The sequence below is a fragment of the Falco cherrug genome, chromosome 6, assembly GCF_023634085.1.
Source record: "Falco cherrug isolate bFalChe1 chromosome 6, bFalChe1.pri, whole genome shotgun sequence".
NCBI classification, from domain to species: domain Eukaryota; kingdom Metazoa; phylum Chordata; class Aves; order Falconiformes; family Falconidae; genus Falco; species Falco cherrug.
The window spans coordinates 71,934,761-71,956,399 of NC_073702.1; the positions used below are offsets into that span (position 1 = coordinate 71,934,761).

The window sequence follows — 21,639 nt, forward strand, 5'->3', positions numbered from 1 at the left end:
CCACGTTCATCCCTCCCCGAGACCATCCCCACAAAAAAGGGAAGGCACAAAGACCAAAGTCTTTCTCAAACGAGTCTGTAATTGTAGAGAATATTCCGTTCTCCAGACACATCTGAGCTCTTACTCGCGTCCAAGGCCTCTCTCAGGCTTTCACACCCAGACAGCTTTGCACAAAAAGAACTATAGAAGAAATGCAGCATCGTTGAGTTATACATTTTTATTTTCTAATAGGTACAATACTAAAATAAACACAAATTAAAAAAAAGTTTTATTAAAACAAAACTGTACAAAAAAGCAGTTATACTACATTTTAATTACAGAACAGTCTACTGTCCAAAAGGCACTAATCCAGAATAGGAGATACAATGATACAGGACTCATTTTAACTATTTTAATCAATACAATAGAGCACTTGTTTCTCTGTCCATTCACATACAGAAACAAGGACTTTTGCTACAGTCATTACACATTGTTATAAATATGAGCCCTACAAGTAAAGATGCAGTATCGCTCTCCCTGGGCCAAAATTCAGTTCAAACAATGTTAGAAATTAAGTTTAAAAGAAGAAAAAAAGCAAAAAAAAAAAAAAAAAAAAAGGGAGCGAGCCGAGGACACAAGGGAAGAAGCTGATGGTTCATACTTCCGCAGCATCTGCTGCCTGAGGAAGATGCGACGGATATTAACTCTCCCCTGCATGTCGGAGATGGGAACACTGATGCAGGCAGAAAGGACCGGGCTGCCTCAAGGGTCTGCAGCAAACCTGTGGTGGAACTGGAAGGTGAACTTCCACCACCTCGTGCCCAAAGCTTTGCTTTAATTTTTTCCACTACATCCCGTTTTATGTGGTTCTCCTTTGCCCCCAGCCTCTGTGGTGGGTCAGTAACGATTCTGCAGCGCACTAAGGGAGAAAACCTCTTACTTTTCTCCTTGCAACAGAGTAGACCCACTGGCATCTTGCAGATAAACACAGTGATTTGAAGAAGATTTTACAATATTCTTCTGAAAAATCAGTATCTTTACTGCAAGAACACCAAGCCATGAGGAGACGGACCTCAGCTACCCAGTACTGCTACAACCGTCCTACAGCAACGGACCAAACTGCCACAAAGCCACCAGAGACGCACATGGCTCACGTGCAACTCCTGGGGTGGAAGGATGTGTCTGAAGTGGCACGGGAAAGTTACAACCTATTACCTCGCCAGCTTGCCTTCCTGAAGGCAAAAATACACTTTAGCAGCGTTCAGACTGTGGGGAACACGAGCGCCGCGGCACCTTCCTCCCATCCTCCTCCGTGGTGGTGGTACCTGAGATTCACTCCCCTGTGAGATGCAGCACCGCCTCCCCGGCGTCTTTTTTGCCATAAGCAACTTCCTAACACAAGGATCTATTCATCCTCCCTCCCAAACTACGCGATTTCATTTCTCAACCCCCTGAACTTTCAGTCTGAGGACCAGCAGCAAAGACATCGCACGCAGACAGCGTGCTCGGAGAACGCCTGTGTGAAAAGCCAGCGGGCAGCGCACGAGTATTTGACATTACTATCAGGAGCAACGACACAACGCACCCATGCAGTACCAGTGCGAAACTTATCGTCTTCCAGCTGAATGAGCAGCCCTTGTTAAGCTCAAGACCTAGGCGTATCGTGGGGTTCGATGATGATGTGTAGCACTACCCGGCTCCGCCATGGTGGAGGAGGTTTCATACGCGGGCGGGAGAGAGATACTGCACCTTTCGAACAGTGTCATACACATAAGACAAAGACAGGCATCTGGATGTTAACAAAAATAAGTAACAAAGAAATATGATTAAACAAAATCTCTTCTCACATCATCCTATACTACATCCTCCTTCTGCTTAGCAGAAAATTGTACGTACACAAAAATACAAATACACAATTTTGTAGAACAGTCTGATTTTAATATATTTATATATATTTATATTTATATGAGTGGCAGGTTAGTCATTATATAGAGCTTTTTGCACTTTTGGCTCATATGCAACAAGGCTTTATAAATTCAGCTTTAGCTTTCATTCAGGTTTTATAGCTTCTTGAACATTTGTTTTCACATTTAAAGCAGCATCCAATTTGCAAGAGGAGTTGGTGGTGGCTACAGCAAGGATCAGGTCAAGAGGTTATTTGGGGGCGGGGGGAGGAGAATATACATTCCAGTGTGTGTGTGTGTGTGTGCGCGCGCACTAGTGCTTATGTAAAAAAGAACAAGACTGTGACCATACGACTCTAGGATACCATGTTTACCTCTTGAGGTAGGCGGAACACCTACAGCAGATGAGACACAGGTGCCGTTTTCGTCGGGGCACATGGCGGGAGAAACAAATACGCAAGTGGAAGATGCTGACAGAGGAACGCACAGACATGTAAGAACCCGCCGGCGAGTCTGGTGACCAGCAGGGACAGGACACAGCTCATCTTGTTTTAGTGATGCATTTGGTAGACACGCGAAGTAACTGTAGGCAACTGCCAGCCACCCAGCACACACAACTACCACGACAGCCACGCTCGCTCGCCCTTACCGGAGATGCAAGGTTGATTCCATGCTCCCCGCCCCCAAGCCAACGTGACAGCGGAACAAAATTAAGACGCACAAAATTTGGAAATGAAAGACGCAACTCCCCGGCGCTCAGCTAGGGTTTTTGTTTGGGGGAGGGTTCCTTCTTTTTTTGTTTGGGGGGGTCCTTCGTTTTTTGTGTGCCTCCGATACTGTTCCACTGTCTTCTCACGTTTAGGTTCGCAACACTCACTACTACGTTAATCTTTTTTCAATTACAACCACTGTTATTGACAATCACTTGGTTAAGGAAAAAAATAAAAATAAATCACTGTTAAAAAAGGCATCTCTAGAGCAGGGTGACAGTGCAACGCCGAACGGTCTGTGTCTATTATAGGCTCCACAAATATTTATTTTCATTAGTACCCCAGCAATAGGTTCCCATCTGATCATTGCTTGTATCAACACCCATCAACTTCCTACAAGCTAATTTTCTGTTTTCTGCAAAAGAGATGTCCTTATAGCTTTTCTCGCCAATAGTAATTTCCTAGGCTTTCCCAACTCATATGTTATTAAGCTGTCAGAATGAAAACAACATTTTATTACTAATGAAAAATAAAACATCTACATATGGATTGCTTTCATTTTCTGAATCCTTAAGTGGTACTAATACACCTTAATAGTGTTTTGTTACAGCCTTTCACTGTGGTCAGAAGAAATTCTCCTTTAATGCAATTTTTTAAACTAGCATTGATAACTTTTTTTCTTTTTTTTTTTAACCCACATAAAATTCTCATGTATCTTTACAAATTGATACCCACCTGCCAACAGTTACAACTATTTTGCCAGAATGTTTAGCAGGTGCCACTATTATAAGCCTAGAAATAATGAAGAATATAGGAAGAAACTGCCTCTCTGATTCCAAAAAGGGGCGAGGACATCAGCATATCAGCTTTTTCTAGCCACAGCCTCAGGCGTGTGGTTGTCCAGAGGCGCATGCTTAACGCCGAAGGTATTTGCGCCTGCAATCCAAGAGGCAGTTTCCTACTGAATTCTATCCAAGCCTCCCCCCTCTTCACCGTCCACCCCAAATCGGAGATGGCTAAGGTTTGGCCGAGAGATGAGGCTCGTTAGGAAGATCTCCACCGACAGGTTGAAAACCGCGGGAGGCAGCATGAGGAAGGAGCGGAGGTTTCTTTCCAGCCGGATTCGGCCAGGCTCCGGACTCCCACTGCTCGCCTGGAGTCACACGTGCGGAGGGACCGCAGGGAGGGAGGGCGCTTTCCTTAGGAGGGAAATGAGGTCTAATCCTGTTCCTCCAGCTCACTCTGGAGTCCTGTTACTCACTTAGGCACTTTTAAAATTGACACCAAGAAAAAAAAAATTTAAAAAGTACTGCACATATTTCACACTTCCCAGGCTTTCATCAGCCTTGGGAAGATCATAAAGACCAAGAGGGAGACAGCCAAGGCGATCTGTCAAGAAAATAGTGCTCCCCATGGACACAACTGACTTTTATTTGTCACCCTTTGATAGAACTGCTATTGAACTAAATCTAGTTTAAATTTGTTATTCCTGTATGATCTTTAAGGTAAAAGCCTGTCTTACGGTGCTTCTGCGGCACGATGATATCGCTTCATCATATCGGATCTGACATTTGACTTCCAGAGGCACACGGTCCTCTCCCAGCTGGAGCCAGCAGCGCCGAGCGTTCGCGCTGGCGTGGGAAGGGCTGCCTGTAACCCCCAAGAACGACTCCGGACACAAGTTAAGGAAAATTGGCTGTTGATGAGATTCAGAGAGACACGACTAACAGTACGGCCGGAGCCAAAAGCAAGGCGAAAGGATTTTTTTTGCTTTTGAGTTTGTATCGCAATGGGTGATGAAACAGAAAATCTGTCCCTCTCCAAAGAACAAACAGGGCTTTGACCCCACAGCAACTTGAAACAAGTCACAGGCTTCAGTTCAGCACAAGCCTCAAGATGACATCTACATTTACACAGAAGCCAAAAAAAAAAAAAAAACACAAAACCAAAAAACCCAAAAAAACCCAAAAGGAGAAAATTCAGTTCAGTGGATAATACTAGAAGATGGGAAGCTCAAAATCCAAACTCTATTTTTATTATACCTTTCGTTTGGAAAAGTAATTTCGAGTTTTTCCAATCATCTTCAAATCTAAAAAATAATGTAAAAATAGTAATAAAAAGCTACTCTGGCTACAAAAAGTGATCCCACGCCCTGGGTGAATGAAGAGACAAGGGGTACCAGCACACAGCCTCCTTTGGAAAAGCTACGCAAATCCATGCACCCTGTCCCAGACCCTCCCATTAAGAAAACAGGCAACAGAATGCCAACCACAAAAACATGTACCAATTAAGACAGCTTCCAACTCTAAGTGCAAGCAAGACAAAATTACAAGAAAGGAAAAAAAAATGCTACTACCTTGTTCCTTTCTGTTAACCATGGTCCACCACCTTGAACAGCCTTATTTCGTGCAGAAGGTTACAAGTAAAGAACCCGCTGCAAATTGACCAAGTTTATGAGTTGGTGGTTTTTTTTTTTTTAAATGGTCAGAGTTGAATTTTTTTTTTTAATATTTATACTACATGGTGGACAATATATGTTTGGATTTCAAGAAAGCAATCGATACAGCACCATCTAATAGGCAAAAGGAAAGGTGAGCGCATCTTGACTTGGACTAAAGTAGCACTAAGGGAATTAAAAAATACCTAACCACAAATACACTGCTTGAAGATGTGAAGGTAATAAAGTGCCTGTACAGGAAAAAGAGAAGAATGAGAAACACCAGAAAGCAGAGAGGAACAAAATTAAAATGGCACAAGCCACCAAAGACTGCGCAAGGGGAAAAAGGGCACGGAGAGTAACAAGTAAATCCTAACAGGAGTGGGAGAGGCAGCAACCGACAAACAGCACAAACTAAACAGAACAGATAAACCTGAGCACTGAAATTGTGTGCAAGAAACGCCAAACCAGCCTGTTTTGAAGCGCTGCCATATCTGTGCCATATCTTTAGTTTTGCAAACAATTTGCTAGAACATTGCTGAGTATCTGCTGAAGTGCACAGCTCAGTACCAGTCTTCCCAGTAAAAAAAAACCCAAACAAAACCAACAGTAATAAAAGTCCCAGTAGTAATGAAAGAAGATTATACTTAGAAGTTACTCTTTCCCTGATTTTCTAATCTAAGTGTCAAAATGGAAAGGAGGGAAGGGAGGAGGGCTGCTAACTAACTGCGCTGGCGAAACCTGCTAGCTTTTGGCTAGCAGCAAGCTCGGGAGATTTCCTAAGACTGAACCAAACTGCAGCTTCAGCACTAGACTGGACTGCTTTGCCTTAGGATGGAACCCATATATCTCCCTTCTTTAGAGACCGTAATAACAACAGGTTCAGGTCAGAGCACTTCAGTATGAGAAAACCACTGGTAAACTGGGATAACCAGGGCGGGAAGGAGCTTGCATGGAAGATGAAAGGAATTACCTCTATGAGAAGAACTGAAGTTTGGGGAAATAACGTGTGACAAATTTGATACCAAGAATAATCAACTTCAGAGGAAAGTGAATGGCTCCAAGTGGCTGGAGGATGTATAGCTCAGAACACTCGCCTGGAATCCCTTCAAGGAAATAAGAGGCTCAGCGTAGGAAGAGAAGACATCAGTTTAGCAAGAGGACTTCTGCTGGCTGTGATGTTTTTTGAAGCACTCTGGCAACTGATGAAAGTTTTTGTAAAAAACAGCGGCTTGAGGCACTGCAGCTAGAGGAAATGGTCGTGACTGATCAAATTTTAGTCATGTTGAATGTTCCTGGGTAACAGTAAAAATCACTGCAAGGTACATTTAACAGCTGGAACTCATGTACCTGAATGTCTAACGTAATAAAGAGCAACAAAGAATTTAGGATTAGAAATTCAGACTGACCTAGGCTTTTGGTCCGGGGGTGTGTGTGTGTGTGTGTGTGTGTGTTGTGTTTATGTTTATGTAAGAAGCAAAAAATAACAGTTGGACAGAATAATGCTGTTCCAGAGCCACCTTAGCACTGACTGGTATGAAAGTATGCATCGCTGTGTCAGTGGAATGGAATCGGTAAGATACGGGAGCAAACCTAAGTAATACGGCAGCATACAGAAACCACCTGTTATCAAAACTACATTTGTTGGATTCCCGTTATGGCAGAAGTACAAAGTGTAAAAAGATATTTACTATACATAACAGGAACGTCACGTGGTTTAGAGACATAAGGCACAATATGTTCTCTGATGGAAAGTCACACTTTTTAAAGAAGTTCTTACTGCAGAGAACCCCTCTAGTACTCAAATCTCTATAAATTATTAAATACTATGAACAGGTTATAAAGGTAAGAGTAAAAGACAAGTCTACCTCTTTGGAATCATAGTTTTACAATTAAGGCCAGAAGGGACCAGTCTATCACCTATAAGGAGACCCCAAACATTAGATGGCCTCCCACAATCCTGATGTAAACTCCCTGTTCTACCTACTTCATCCAATGGGATGAATGAACCATCCTCCCCTTCAAAACGCAAAAAAAATTTAAAATATTTAAATCCCCTAATCGGAAGTGTCTGCCTTTTCCACATAACTCTTTATGAATTTTACCATTTGTATCTAATGGACTTATAAACATAAGTGGAATAAATTCTGGGTTTTCACAACACATGTACAGATACCTTCTTAATGTCTATGGATACTTCACTGACTCTTTACTCCTAATCAGAAGCCTAATTTTTAAGCCAACTTCAGTGAACTCAATTATTGGCAATGCAACTTCAGGACTGTTCTGTTCTTGCTCTGCTACAAATCCCAGTATTAACAAGTGAGTAGTGTTGAAATCTAGGGGCTGATTCTCAACTGATGTTAACTCTGGTAAGCTCTGCAAATGAGTGGATCTGTTCCCTCATCTCATTAGTATTTATTTTCTCCAAACACGTGGAGAAAGAGGACTGTGCCTTAGAAAAGCTCGAAAGGATGAGCTGCAGAATAAATACTCTTAATGCCCAGTGAGTAGCTGTGTGCCAAGGGTTAAATGTTTAGCTAAACTGACAGGCAACTACCTCTGCAACAAACCGAACAAACGCATGCCTCAAATCCCAGTAACAGCTTCTAAACAAACTTTGCAATGCCATATGGTGTGCCATGAAGACACGCTGGCACAAGGAAACATACGGTGGAGATTTCAGACCATTTCATAAAGTGCTTCAACTATATCTCATCAATAAAGCATCCAATGTGTGTACCCTTCTCGAGTAGTAGTTACACGTTTGTGCAATACACCCCCTTTCGCAGCAACACATCACATTTCTTCTTTGCCATTCTGAACCCAGTGTAGCTCCACCTAAACTCAGAATGCTCTACCCAACCTGCAGAAAGGGGACATGCTCCTGCTGCTACCTTCCACTCCAAAATTGTATCAAACCTTTTGAACAGAAGAAAAGCGTGAATGCATCACGGGAGAGTCTACGCTCTTATGTTCTTGAAAAGATCTGCTCACTTGCCACGATGCATAAATGAAATGGCTTGTACTGCGGTATAGGAAAGTCTGGTCAGTGAGTGGATATTCCGAGTTCCTGGCCCTGGTCAGCTCCTGAAGGATATTTTCACTACTGTCGCTACAGTCCTGTCAAATAGAGGTACCAGCAACTTTATCAGCAGGCAGACTTTAAAAAAAAAATAATTTAAAAAAATCCGAAGTCAAACGTGCTTGCAGGAATGGAATATATGCTTAATACTCTTAATGGAATATACTGGGTGAGAAGTATTAATTAATAATTTACTTTCATTATCTCTTTGCCCTCCTTGAGCAATTTGACAGATAAACTTTGTAAGTAAAATGTATTTTTTAAATCTCAAATGATGTAAAATGTATCTCAGAAGGCTAAAATCAACCTCTTAATTACAGAGGTGGGTTATTTAAGCTACATATGCCATCTTGCCATAACATGGAAGACTTTAATTAGTTAAAGGAGAAGGGGTGGGGAGAGGAGGATAGGAAGGTGAATTGAGGCCAGTGACAGCAGCAAGTTAACGTCTAAAAGTGTATGTCCTAGAAAAAAAGGTGCTACCATTGCTACTGTGAGTGCAGTACCACCAGTGGTAACCGTGCTGGAAGAACTGAAGTACCCACGACCCACAGGTCTGTTCTGAACCACAGTGACACTGGATGACATCTAGACAAGTATTTCAGTACAAAGAAGCTAAAAAGTAACTCGAGGATTAAGTAAGAGCCTAAGGAAGTTCCTAACTTCTTCTGCAAAGCTGCCGGTGTTAAGAACCTGCTAATTTTTCTAAATTTCACAAAGAGTCTCTCTGCATACCAAAAAACTCCAGGAAGTTGTCTAATTGGTAACTACAACAGGAGAACAACAGTATGGAAAAATATGGTCAAGAAACTTCGGGGCAAAAAGGGAGCACAGGCTCTGCACTATGCAAGACTGGTCCACAGGCAACGTTTCTCACAGAAACACAGAATAAAAAGGCACGTAACACCCTATGACAGATGCTTTTTGAGAATCTAGCAAGATACCAGAGAAAGATTAGCATGTTATTGTAGGTCACCGCCAGATACCCTCTCCTGCCGTGAATGGCAAGCTATTCCATATATTAATGGTCCATATATTAATTCCATATATAATAATAGTCCAGCCAACTATCCAGCTGCCGGCTATTTTGAGATTTCCTAAGAAAAAGGTGCGTTAGACTGTATCACTACACCACGCTAACTGCAAGGGGAGACAGCAGACAGCTTGAGGACGCTACTGTTGTAAACTTGGCGACAACTGCTGCTAAGGCTTCCAAACTGAGACACCACGAAGGAGAACCTGGAGCGGCGCAGAAGAACCAGTGACATTCCCTGCTTCAGGAACCGGAGGGCAACAGTGCAGTCGGCACCCTCCGCCTTTGGGCAGGGTGAGTAATTCCACGGAGTCCTGGACCATGGCTAACCTTCCTCAAAAATACAACTCTGAAACAAACCAAGAGGAGCTACACCAAAACCCTGGGCAGTCTGTAATCGCGCTGTCACATCACCGCATGTCCTTTCTGTTTCTAAAACTCACCGAGAAGCAATACATGCATGAGTGGGGCGGGGGTGGGGTGGGGGTGGCATAAAAGAAAGAGAAGCAGCTTTGCATAGAAAACGGAACCCGGTTTCAATCCCTGCTGTTGTAAGTTACCATTAGGAGCAGGCCATTATTTAAGTTTACGAAGTAGCTGTGTTCCAAGTGTCACTAATAACACTGGTATTAAAGAGAATTAGGGGGCGGAAGATCTTCTGTTTTCAATCACACAGAAGACAGAAATCCTTTTAATTATGACCATGCCAATCCACATCTTTCTAAAGCAGCTAATTACATGTCAGGAGGACACCCAGCCATTCAAAAAGAACTGCCACCACTTTTACTGCCATACTCTCATGCATTTATCCTACCCATCCCAATTACCCTGGCTGCAGTTAGAAAGGCTTTAGCCAAAGCGTGCTGGATGTTTTGATCAGCAGAATACACCCGCATCCATTTAACAGCGGAGAGAAGAGAGCGAATAAATGGCAGAGAGCGCCTTCTGCCAAGCCATCTGAGCGAGAGATGCACTGTACATACAGAAACATCAAAGGCCCATCACGCAGTTCACTCCAGTTCAGTGGATTTAGTTCACTCGTGCTTAAGCTGTTGGCCAGAGCACTCCACAGCTTACTGGAAGGAATGGGGAAGAGCACAACATTGCAGCGGTCAAACCAGTTAGTCGTCTTGATCAGCCCGATTAAGAGGGGCATTTGAAATACGTTTTGCGAATTTTAACCCCACACCCAACACGGCAAATCCCTTCCTATCTCCGAGACATAAGCTGTCAATATTATCACCTGGATACTACACTGATAAGCCACTGCAGGCATCACAGAGCACATCATGGTATCTTGAAAGAGGAAAATGTATTTGTTTACTTCTTCCAGCAAGCTTAAACTCAAGTATGATATGAATTTTCATAAAGAGGGCGCGACAAAAGAACCTTAAGAAAAGCAGAGCGCTGTTTGTATTGATTATTGTAATTGTGCCGATATCATCTTAGCTAGCACATTGCCTATGTTCAATGGGCACCGACGTGAAGCCAGGCACGAACAAACAGTTCTGGGCTATTTTTAAGTCACAAAACCTAAGGCCAAGGTTAATGATGAACAACTCTCTAGATGATTGCGTTTTCCTCCCCACATCTCTGTTACACTGCTGCCACTGAAATGACTTCCATCCGTAGTTGTTGGACAAAACCCAACATCCAAATGGCGTCACCTTACTGATAGTCCTCAAAACGACCAAGTTCGCTTTTCCAGTTCGAACACATTTCTCACAAAAGAGAAGAATCATTTTCTGTGTATTTTATATTCAAATCTATAGCTGCCATCTCTAGACTGCCTCTTTCTTTCATTAATGTGCAACATCTTTAGTCGGAGGGTTTAAACCCCGTAAATTAGACAACAGTAACAGACGCTGAAACGGAGGTTTAGGGCTATACGTCTCAACTTGCCAAATGCCTGTTGGCCAATAACTGATTCAATATCCTGAGTAAACACCCCAGCTGCAAAAAAGCCCAAGGGGGAATGCTTGATTCTGAAATGTCTCTGCAACTCTTCTTGGGAACCGCAAGGTACTTTTTGGTCAGGCCCCCAGCCTGCCCTTCCAAGAAATCACAGTGAAAATGCCCGACTCCGCAACATTCCATTAAATTAGCTGGGATCACGACACAACCCTGACTACTGCTACTAACACACACACAAAATCCTCAGCTGTCTAATGAACACGTTAGGTCACTGACACGTAACACAGTCTTCAAGACCAATCCTGCCAACAAAGATTCCTGCCAAATGATAAAAGCTACACCAAACTCAAGATTATTGCCTACAAGCTTAAGACTTTGATCAAAATAATATTATCAAGTTAAATAACTTCAAAGAGTGCAAGAGCTACTTGGGTGGGAAGCCTTGTCTAAAATAAGAGCAAAGTTTATTTTGACAAAAAATCCCTAGAATTTGCTGGTAATTATCCAACGAACTGGAAAGAAGCTGATGAATGCTGGGGAACAAGGGCTGTACAACGATGTAGCTGGGGTCGGAGGAGCAACACAAACCATCTGCCAAGATAATTATTAACTAAAATGAACAGAATTCCAGGGGTAAAGGAAGGGGGGGGGGAAATCTTTTCCTACTAAACATTCACAGCTCTCAGTACTATGGGCAACATCTCACAGAATCTTAGTAATGGGCAGAGCGAGGTGTGAATCCAGCTTTGCATTCCAGTTAAGATTACACACAGGGAAACAACATCCTGCATCAAGTGCTTTAGGGGCAGCGATGTTGAGTTTTGGTAACTCTTACACCAACTTTGCTGGTATTATCTACATGAAAAGTAACACCTGTTCCCTTATGAAACCCTGTGACAACTACCACATGTCTTGGTGACTCAACTACTCCAGGGGATGCCCAGCACAATGCTTTCACTACTTTGCAAGCAGCATCTCACTGTGAAGAGAAATTTTTATACCGCACAGGGGAACTCAAAATCTTGCTGAGCTCATCTCCATGTTCTTATGCTCCTTCAAGGCAGAAATCAACACTTGGGAGTCTAAGTGACCCCACACCAGTCTGTATCAGCCAACACCATCGCAATTCCTCTTCAAAGTAACATCCAAACCAGACCTCGAGTTTGCCCAGCGAAGTATGTTTTTTTTTTTCTAGCAGTGGGCAACAGGAAACATTTAAGGAAAGAAAAGGAGGCTCCAAGTGAGTATAATGTGATTCTTCCCAGTCATACCCCTTCAGCTTCTGATCATCACCGATTAATGATGTACTGAACCAAAAATTTCTACCTTATAACTACGGTTTTTCCTGTTCACACGTTCAGCTATGTGAAAGTTTTCACCTGCACTCACAGCAGCAAGACAACTATAAACCCTCACACACAAAGGCAAAAACCGATCTACAGCACAAACATTACGAAAACATGGAAAAGTTAACCAGTCTGATGTTAGGCAATGAGCTAAACAGAATAATTCAAATATCCCTGAAGAATTGTGTAAACAGAGCAAATAATTAATGAAATTTATTACTTATGGCTTGATTGGAGCCTGGAGCCAGACCCTGCAAATAAAGCTCCCCTCTATTAGCAGAACAGGAAAGGTAACTTTTTATGAAGAGCAGAACAGAAAAAAAAAACCAAAACCCAAACAAAAAACCAGCAACAGATTAAAGAGAATTTCTTTAAACAAGTCAACAGGAAGATCAGAACTAGGAAACACTTTGACCTGAGCAGGTTTGTATAGTCATAGAATGATTTAGGTCAGAAAGGGCCTCAGAAGGCCTCTAACCCAACCTTGTTGAGTCGAGTTTTGAATATCCCCAAGGATGGGATTTCCACTGCCTCGCTGGGTCACTGCTCTATCACTCGGAGTAAGAAAATACTTCTCTCTATATTCATCTGGGATTTTCCTTAATGCAACTTTAGCCCACTGCCCCTCACCTTTTTGCTATGGACCTCTGAGAAGAACCTGGCTCAGTCTCCTCTAACCACTCCCCCCCTCCCCAAGGCAGCTGAAGAACATAATACAGGGTGCCCCGCAAGCCAGCCTGAGCAAACCCAGCTCTCGCAATCTCCCACCACATGACATGTGCTCCAGCCCTCTCATCTCAGCAGCCCTATGATGGACTCATCCCTGCCCTGCCCGGCACTCAGTACTCCAGACACAGTCCCACAAGTGATAAATGGAGGGGACCGACCACTTCCCTTGACCTCCTGAAGGTTCTTCTTAATGGGATTCCTTAATTACTGCAAGGGTGCCCTGCTGACTCACAACCAACTTGGTCACATCCAACAGACGAGTAATGGGATTACACTATTAATGCGTATGGTTATTATAGAGCATTTAGAACATGTCTTTGTGATGCCAGGGCATCAACATCTAGAACATGTCTGATCACCGCTATGTTGACTTATTTTTATCAACTCAATGCTTTTGCAAACGTCTGGGACCTCATACTTCAGGGAAAAGGTGGGGGAATTAAAACAAACAAACAAACAAACAAACAAAAACCCCCCAAAACATCCCCAAAAAAGAAGTGGAGGTAGAAACTGTTGTTTTAAGAAGACTGTAAGAGACAACAACTCAAGTATAAGGACTTTATGAGCGACACAGTAACAGCCAGAACTCACTCTACAATAAAAGCAATCTGTGCTCACCGCAGAAAAGGAGCATCTTAAATAATTTCTTTTCTATTCACAGAAAAAGGTAGATCCAGTCTAACACCAGATCGACTTCAAGGGAACCCACATGAGAACAAATTGCAGTAATTCCAATTGGCTACAACAAATTGCAACTGAATTGCAATGCTACAAGAATGAGGCTTAATTTTCAAGAAAATCCAGAGACAGAAAGACAAAGACGACTACCGTATTGTGGAAAACCCCCTAGAACAAAGGCTAAATTCCAGAACGCGCTCTCTGATTCTTTCACTTACTGCAGATTATGTATGCTTCTCCCGACAACCATCACATCAGCATCTGTCCCATTTTAGCCAATTTGTGCCAAACCAAAGAGTTACTAGCCAACTGCAAATTGTTAATTTTGACCTTTCAGAATAAAGGAAGCAGCCATGAGCACCAAGTCTTACTTTTGCCTCGTACCTCTCAATGGTCAAAGAAAAGCCAAAATAGACAGCGGCAACCCAAACTCTGACACCACGGAACCGGAACCAAGTGTCTGATTCCCCAGTAAAGTAATTAGTTTTTTTTTCTCTAGTGAGAAGATGATGTGGGAAAACAGAAAACTGGCATTTACCAGGAAGCTACAGACAAGGAGGATCTGCCAACCTCCAGTCGATCAGAAGGGGTCTAACAGTTTAACCTTCAGAGAGAATACCATGATGAGACCAGCAGCTACCTGGCAGTGACAAATAGAATTAAGACCAGATTATTCTACATTAGATGTTACAGACATACAATTTTAGGGGTGTTACTTCGATCCTGCACCACGTGAACTGCAATCAGGATACAGAAGTTCCAGCACTATTTTTATTTTTCTCTATTGCTTTAAAAGGTAATGCTCAAAACAGTGACTTTTTTTTTTTTTAAGATGGCATAGCAAGCAATATTTCTTTTCAAATTGCAGCTGTCCAACAGTTTGAGTCTGTTCTTTTTAAAATGAAAGAGCCAGAACAAATGGTGGTGGCAAGCCCAATGTAAAGAGGTCATCGATTATTAAAATCTCCTTACTATAAATCGTGGATGTTGCTTGTCAGCTTGGGGTGTGACTGTGGAATGAATAAGTAGGTAAAGTTCCACTAAGGCTACAGTTTGCTCGATCATTCTCCTATGCAAAAACTGAAATAAAAGCTCTACCCATCCTTTCACTCCGTAGTACCAAAACATTCATACACACATTAAGAAAAAAGCTGCAACGGTGCAATGGTCACTGATCCAATTCCTTTCTTTCCTGAGTTTGCCCTGATGCTACTTATGAATTTGCCTACTCAAGAAATGCAATAAAACAGAAAAAAAAAGACGGCTTCATTCTGCTCCAGTGATCTATATCTAAGGAAAGCACATAAATTTTCCAATGAAATCCGTAAGTGAAAGACGAGGCCAAGCCCTACCTATATATCTTCAAAGTTACAGAGACAAAGAGATACCAGCTCTGTGCCCTCTGAAAGCACAAAATCTCCCCCACACTTACCTAAGCAACTTTCACAAGATTAACAGATGGAAACACCATCTAGTTAGCCTGTGCCTTGAAGGGTTCAGGCTGGCTAAAAGAGGAGCCACATTTTAGGAGTTCACAATGCTACCCGGTAGGTTAAGCGTGAGGAAGGGATGAGAACAAGAGAAGAAATCACAACTTCCCTTCACTTCCTCCACCTTAAAAGCGGAGGGCAGAAAAGGGAAACCCATCCTTCAGACTAAGCCATTTTCCTCTTTTTAAGCTATTCCCACATCAACTGGCAAAATAAAAATGGAATGTTGAGGAAACGCTATGCAGATTTTTATATATCCGTATACAAAAATTTACATAGGTTTTTAATTTTTGTTTTTAATGTAACACAGTCTTGCCTGTCTTTAACACTTCCCGTGCCGTTTCCATCAAAATGTTTCCTCTTACTGGCAGCAACATATCGTTTTATCAAGATGCCAGGAGATCATTTCCGCACGATACTAGCAGATGTAATTTTCTTAGATGCACACACAGTTCATCATTTAGATACTAGATGACAAGGTGATCGCAGGGTGACTCTGCAATGCAAGTTTGCTGTTTGGTATTTTGAATTCTCAAATGATAAAAAAAAGACTTATCAAATATAAATATCTTTAAGAAAAAAGTAACAAAAGTGCTACATATGATCAAGGAAAACAATTCCATTAGTTTCTGCTACTTAAAGTAGGTTTGCTTTACAAATATTACCACATCCATTATCAGTATGGCTTCCAATTATTAATTAAATTGCTCGTAGCAGTATAGCTTTCTCACATCTTAACAAGGACAGAGTAAAGAGAACACAAAATATTCACACCCCATTTCTCAGGTAAGAGATCCTCCTGCCTTTCAACAAACAAAAAAAGTTTAGGAGACTATGCTATGATGGTTATCTAGCAAAGGTCAGATGCAAAAGTTCTCCAATAACCTTTTAGGCTAGTTGGGACACAGGCATTAGTTACACAGATGTGTAAAAATCCACTCACCCATTTTATGACCTTAATAACCTTCCTGGAAATCATTGCTTTTGAAAGTGGCAAAGTGGGGAGGGGAGTTGTGTGGGGACAGAGAAGGCGAGAGGAAGAATAAAAGGTGGTATTGTTAATGACAGATCAATCGAGTCTAGACCTCTTCTGAGCAGGCACTGCTAGCCATGCCAAATAACGAATAGTGGTTTTGAGAAGTGGACTGTTGTCCATTAGACATTCAGCTCATTTTTCATATGATCCAGGGCTTGGCTTCAATCATGGTCCCAGAGGCAGAAGGCAGTACTTATCCACTAAGCCACGCAGCTCGTGAGAGTAGAGGATGTCTGTGTTGAATATATGAACATCAACCGAAATATGTGACTGTGTTTCCAATGGACATTCTCAGCACAGCACCCAAAGGTAGATCAAGTCACTGTATGACCAGTGAGGCACGGCTTATTGCAGCTGGAAATCATTTATTCCCATGCTGAAGTGGGGTTTCTAGTGTTCTTTTTACTCTCTGTTGATACTCCCGATCTGGTGTCCATCGACCCTGTGCCACTACCTCAGCTTGCATCCTTTCAGTCTCAGAGAAGGAAAAGTGTACAGACTATTTTTTTTTTTTTTAACACAATCTCTAAGGGTATCCCAAGATTTTAAGTGTAGCCTAAGACTTGTAATTGAGGGCTGTCTAAAATACCTGGAAGCACTTTGAATGCTAAGACAGAGCAGCAAGATTTTTCTAGCCACTGGGGCTGGGAGAGGGAGGTTGGTTGGTTGATTGATTATTTATTGGGAATTAATACTGAGAGAGTATATGCAAAGGCTGAGGGCACCATGCCATCTTCACAGAACAAGACCCTAACAGCTAACTGACGTACAAGAAACTGCAAAGTTATACTGTAAGAACACATATTAAGGACTGAGGAAAGTCTGCTAAGGTGCTACGTCTAAAACTAAGTTACTTCTTGCTTTGACCCTCCCCTTTCTTTGTATCAGTCGTCGTCTAGAGCCTCTGTCTTGATCTCGTTGGCTCCTTGCCGGGCCAATGCCAAGATGGTGTGGTTTACCGCTGCCATTTCCACGGCTAATGAAATGGGGTCTTGATGGTCACTATGGCTAGTGCTGTCATCCTGCGCATGTGGAAAGGAGAAGAGAGATGCATTGTTACTCCATAAGCAGAAAACCAGCAGATAAAACTAGTGTGTAAAGTAATGGGACTAGGGGCAGTGAACCGCACATTCATTACAAGGGTACAAAGCCAAAGGAATTTACAGACTTGATTTAGGACTGATTTCCCTCACTGTGCAGACAAAGGTAAGCAAGGCAAGGAGCGGTGGACCCAATTTTTGAGAGAAAAAAATTGAGGGGGGTTGCGGTATTTAAGGAAAATGCTAAAATACAAATATCAAATTGATATACAAGGTACGTCATGAAATCAACCTAATACAGGAATCATTACACACTGCACAAATTCATGCTACGCTTACATTTTGAATACACAGTTCTGGTCATCCCATTTCAAGAGGACACAACAGAACTAGGAAAGGTAGAGAGAACGACAGCCCAGAAGAGCAGCATGGGGTGGCTTCCTTACAAGGGGTGGCTAAACAGGCTCAGGTTCTTCAGTTTGGAAAAGAAATGGCTGATGGTTGATATGGTAAATGTTTATTACAAATAATTAGTAAAGAGGGAACAACTGTTTGTGGCTTCTCATGATCTAATAAGCAAGGGCACTCACTGCTAATATTTTCCAAAGCAGCGATGGGAAGCACTGCTTCATTTATCACAGCTCAGCTGTAGGATTCACTCATTTTCAGATGAGACAAAAGTAAAAATGGCTTTCAAAGGCAGGGGTTAGCCAAGCTTAGGGAAAAATAAGTAATAGGAAGTACCAAAACTGGAAGCGGGTACACTGTCTGGCTCAGGAAGCCTCTCAAAATTACTGATTCCTAGAAGCTGGAAGCTACTGTAATAAAATCCTTCGATATACCCTTCAAAAGTACTTTTTCTTTAAATACTACAATCGAGCTCACTCAGAAATAGGATAAAAACCTAGACTAAACCTTGGTCTGAGCCAGTATCACGTGAAGACACTGAATTTACACACATATAGGAAAAAAGATGCCGAAAAACTTCCAGACTGCTAAGAAAAACAGTGCCATGTTTTTGGGGGACTGGAACACTATCATTCAAATACGCAGGTGTGATACTGCCAGGTTCTCCAGTCCACTGCATTATGCACCAGGTATTTCTATCTCCCAAAGAGCAAAGTCTCTCAGCTGTAAGAGAACCACGATGTTGACAGCTGTGATGGTCCACAAGCAAAACTAACACAGAGAAACTTTGCTGCTACAGGACTGCAGCAAACATTTTAAAACCAGCAAACAAGTGCTTCTACAGGTGCATCAAATGGCCATACAACAGCAGACCTACAGGTCTGACAATTCTAACATACGTTTTATAGTGAGTGGTGCATGTTTCCCAGGCTACATCAGAAAGAGGGCCTGGTTTTCAACAATAAGAAAGAGAACCAGCAATATCCAAACTCTAATTCTAGATGTCAAATGAATTCTTCTGGGACTCTGGGCAAAATCATAGTGTTTTCCCCTCTTTAAAAAGGGGTACTAATAATTTACCACCCCATGATCTCGCAATTTTTTCTGTTTATTGGGGTTTACAGAAAGGAAACGATAAACATTTATCAGTCTTCCAACAGCCTTTCAGTGATGAACACGTGAAATTTAAAATGGCTATTATGCATTTTTAAATTAAGATGAGAGGTAGCAAATGTTGAGGGGGACAGAAAAGCCAGGATTTGGTAGAATCCTGAGGTTATTTAAAGGAATGCATTCATTTACAACACATGTCAGACAAATACTGTGATGTGCACACGCTCTAAGGGCCTCTCAGTAATCTTTACCATGGTAAGAAACACAAATTCCTGACTTCATGAGTTTTAGGCACTTCATTAGTATTTGGATGAACTGTGTGTTTTAAAGTTTACTAGAGTTTAAGTGTCGCTGTGGAAAACAGAATTTATGGTTCTAACAGCTAAGGGATGTTAAATGGTCATCAGGGTACCCTGCCACTTAATCTGCTTCACTGCTAATGCCTAATTACACTGTATAGAGCAGCCCAGCTAGATTACTGAGAAATGCCATTTTTCAGGACTCCAAACAAAGATCTCTAAATGGTAATAACCAATTTATTTCTCTTTTCAAAGTATTTTGGATAACACAGAAAAACCCCATAGTTTGGGAGTCTAAGTAACACTTCATCTCAGTATTCAGGTCCTGTATCTGACTGACAAGGAATTATTTGTGCTCGGCAGCAGTTTCAAAATATTTTGTAACAGTCACAGAGCAGCCTCACATCAAGTAGAGCTAGCAAAGTTGGTTCCACCAAATCTGCTGGTGATGATCTATAAAAACGGCCTTAATACCCATCAGAAGCAGAGCGGCTGGGCATGCCTCTGCCAGCTATCTGTCATACTGGGCCACAGCCAAGTATGCTGGGGACTCACTCCAGGCCACTCAGTTGTTATTACACTCCAGCAGCAGCCTTTCCAGAGGGACACCTACCTACTTCTCCCAAATGAGTCAATTAAAAGCGGTCTGCCCACCCCAGCTGTTGGGTGCAGCACAGAACACAGCTCCTATCAAATAACTGTTCAAGTCCACTGGTGCCAAAGCACACACAGCCCTGGGGGGTTTGGCCAACACTGACATCTGAAGGAAAATTGGGAAGGGGATGCAATACCTGTCAGGAAGGTGTGTGAAGGAAGGGTCACCAACTTTAGGGTAGGTGAGGGCTCAGAGTGCGGGAAGGGGTATTCTTTTGCTAGAGAATTTAAAAAAGAAGTTGCTGTCAAGGGTTAAAAATAACCAAGAAAAATAGAGAATAGGCAAGAGTTAAAATGCAAAAAGAAAAAAAAAAAAAGACAGATAATATGTAAACAATCCAAATAGTGGCACATCGTTGCAGAACAATATGGAACAGGTACAGGGCCAAATAAGTGTCAAACTTTATTTACCAAATCCTTTCCCCCCACCCTTCACCCTTTGTCTGTCAGTGTCTTAGGGACCAATCCTGAGACGCTCCTGAAAGGTACTCCCACAGCAAAGAGAGGGAGCTCAGCACCTTATTGGAGGGCGCTCAGTATCTTGCTGGGCAAGGTTGACAAAAGGAATTATAAAGTGCACTGGGCAGGGGCTTACTGCTGTACTTGTCTGGATGCCAGACAAGCAACTCACAGTAGCTGCAGCACAGGCTGTAACAGAGACATTTCTTACAGAAAGAAATAATAGGTGCAAGAGGAACACACATGCCTAGTTTTGCAGGGAAGCATGTTGGTGCCTGACATATAGGAGCAACTGTTAAAAGACCTGTACATCCTTTCTTAAGGGTGGGTAACTAAGACGGAGCCAGGGGTAAGGAGAGTGTAAGTTATGCATGGTGCACTGGGTGAGTTAACACTCTCCTAACATTTTTCATACATTGCGTGTGGCGTGAATGGTGTAACTTGCTTGTTTGGAGCAGATCCTCCTGTCTTCTTCTACCTTCTCTGCTTCTCTGCCTCCCTCTGAACATCTTCCCTCCTCCTCCCCATTGCGTACTTGCCAAGTGTCCTGTTGTATAACAATAAATCCATGTGGGTGAATACTGGTTGCTCAACACATTCAAACAGGGGAGCTGTGCTCTTCTGCTTTCCCCATTTTACAATTACATAAAAGCAACACAAAAACAAGAGACATCTGATTTGCAAGAGGCCTCTTCACGTGTCGCGTGAACTCTCCCTTTTGGGCCACGCAGCTCAGCCACGGTGCTTACCTGCTCCGAGTAGTCATTGCCATCAACGTCGTCGCTGTTGGAATGACCTCCCGGACTCTGTACATCTATTCCATGGCTCTCCAGGATTGCTGCTTCTTCGAAAAAAGCAAATGGATCCCTAATTTATCTGATGCATTAAAGTAATTAAAAGTAACTACTTTGTTTTCAAGAAGTTAGAATAACTGGAAGAACAGTTAGTTCTTAGCCTCTTCCTCTTCACTCTCCAGTATTTGGGAAGGTAGCACATGTACAGATACTGGTTTGCCTGAAATCCTTCCCTGCCAACTAACAGACTTGTTTGCGAGTAAGAATCCTTGTTTTCCAGCCAGTCCTATTAGAAATTAGCTTAATTTCTAATGCACTGGAGTGGCAAAGGCATTCCCTGTAGATCTTCCCACATACTTTGGACTGGCAGGACTTGAGGGGGGCAGGGAGTGTCTGAAAATAGATGGAGAAATTTTTTAAAGCACTTAAGGGATTTAAAAACACACGTATCTTCATCTTCCAGTAGGATCCATGCATCTAAAGGTCCCTTTTAGTTCTTTTAAATCTCTTTCCAGCCCTCCTCCCCAGACA

General features: G+C 42.3%; 1 protein-coding gene across 28 annotated transcripts in view; it reads right to left on the reverse strand.

The window, feature by feature from the left end:
- Nucleotides 1-251: 251 nt before the first annotated feature.
- Nucleotides 252-21,639, reverse strand: part of HMBOX1 (homeobox containing 1) — a 126,141-nt gene continuing 104,753 nt past the window's right edge. For 9 of the 28 annotated variants that reach the window (XM_055713315.1, XM_055713314.1, XM_055713307.1 and 6 more), the window contains 3 exons: nt 21,064-21,158; nt 20,730-20,861; nt 252-17,363 (listed from right to left, as the gene is read on the reverse strand). In XM_055713315.1, the coding sequence (XP_055569290.1) occupies nt 17,226-17,363; nt 20,730-20,861; nt 21,064-21,158 (365 nt within the window). In that variant the 3' untranslated portion in view covers nt 252-17,225. Of the gene's footprint in view, nt 17,364-19,992; nt 20,074-20,729; nt 20,862-21,063; nt 21,159-21,639 lie in introns of all 28 variants that reach the window. The other 19 variants (XM_055713321.1, XM_055713327.1, XM_055713318.1 and 16 more) reach the window with 12 other exon arrangements.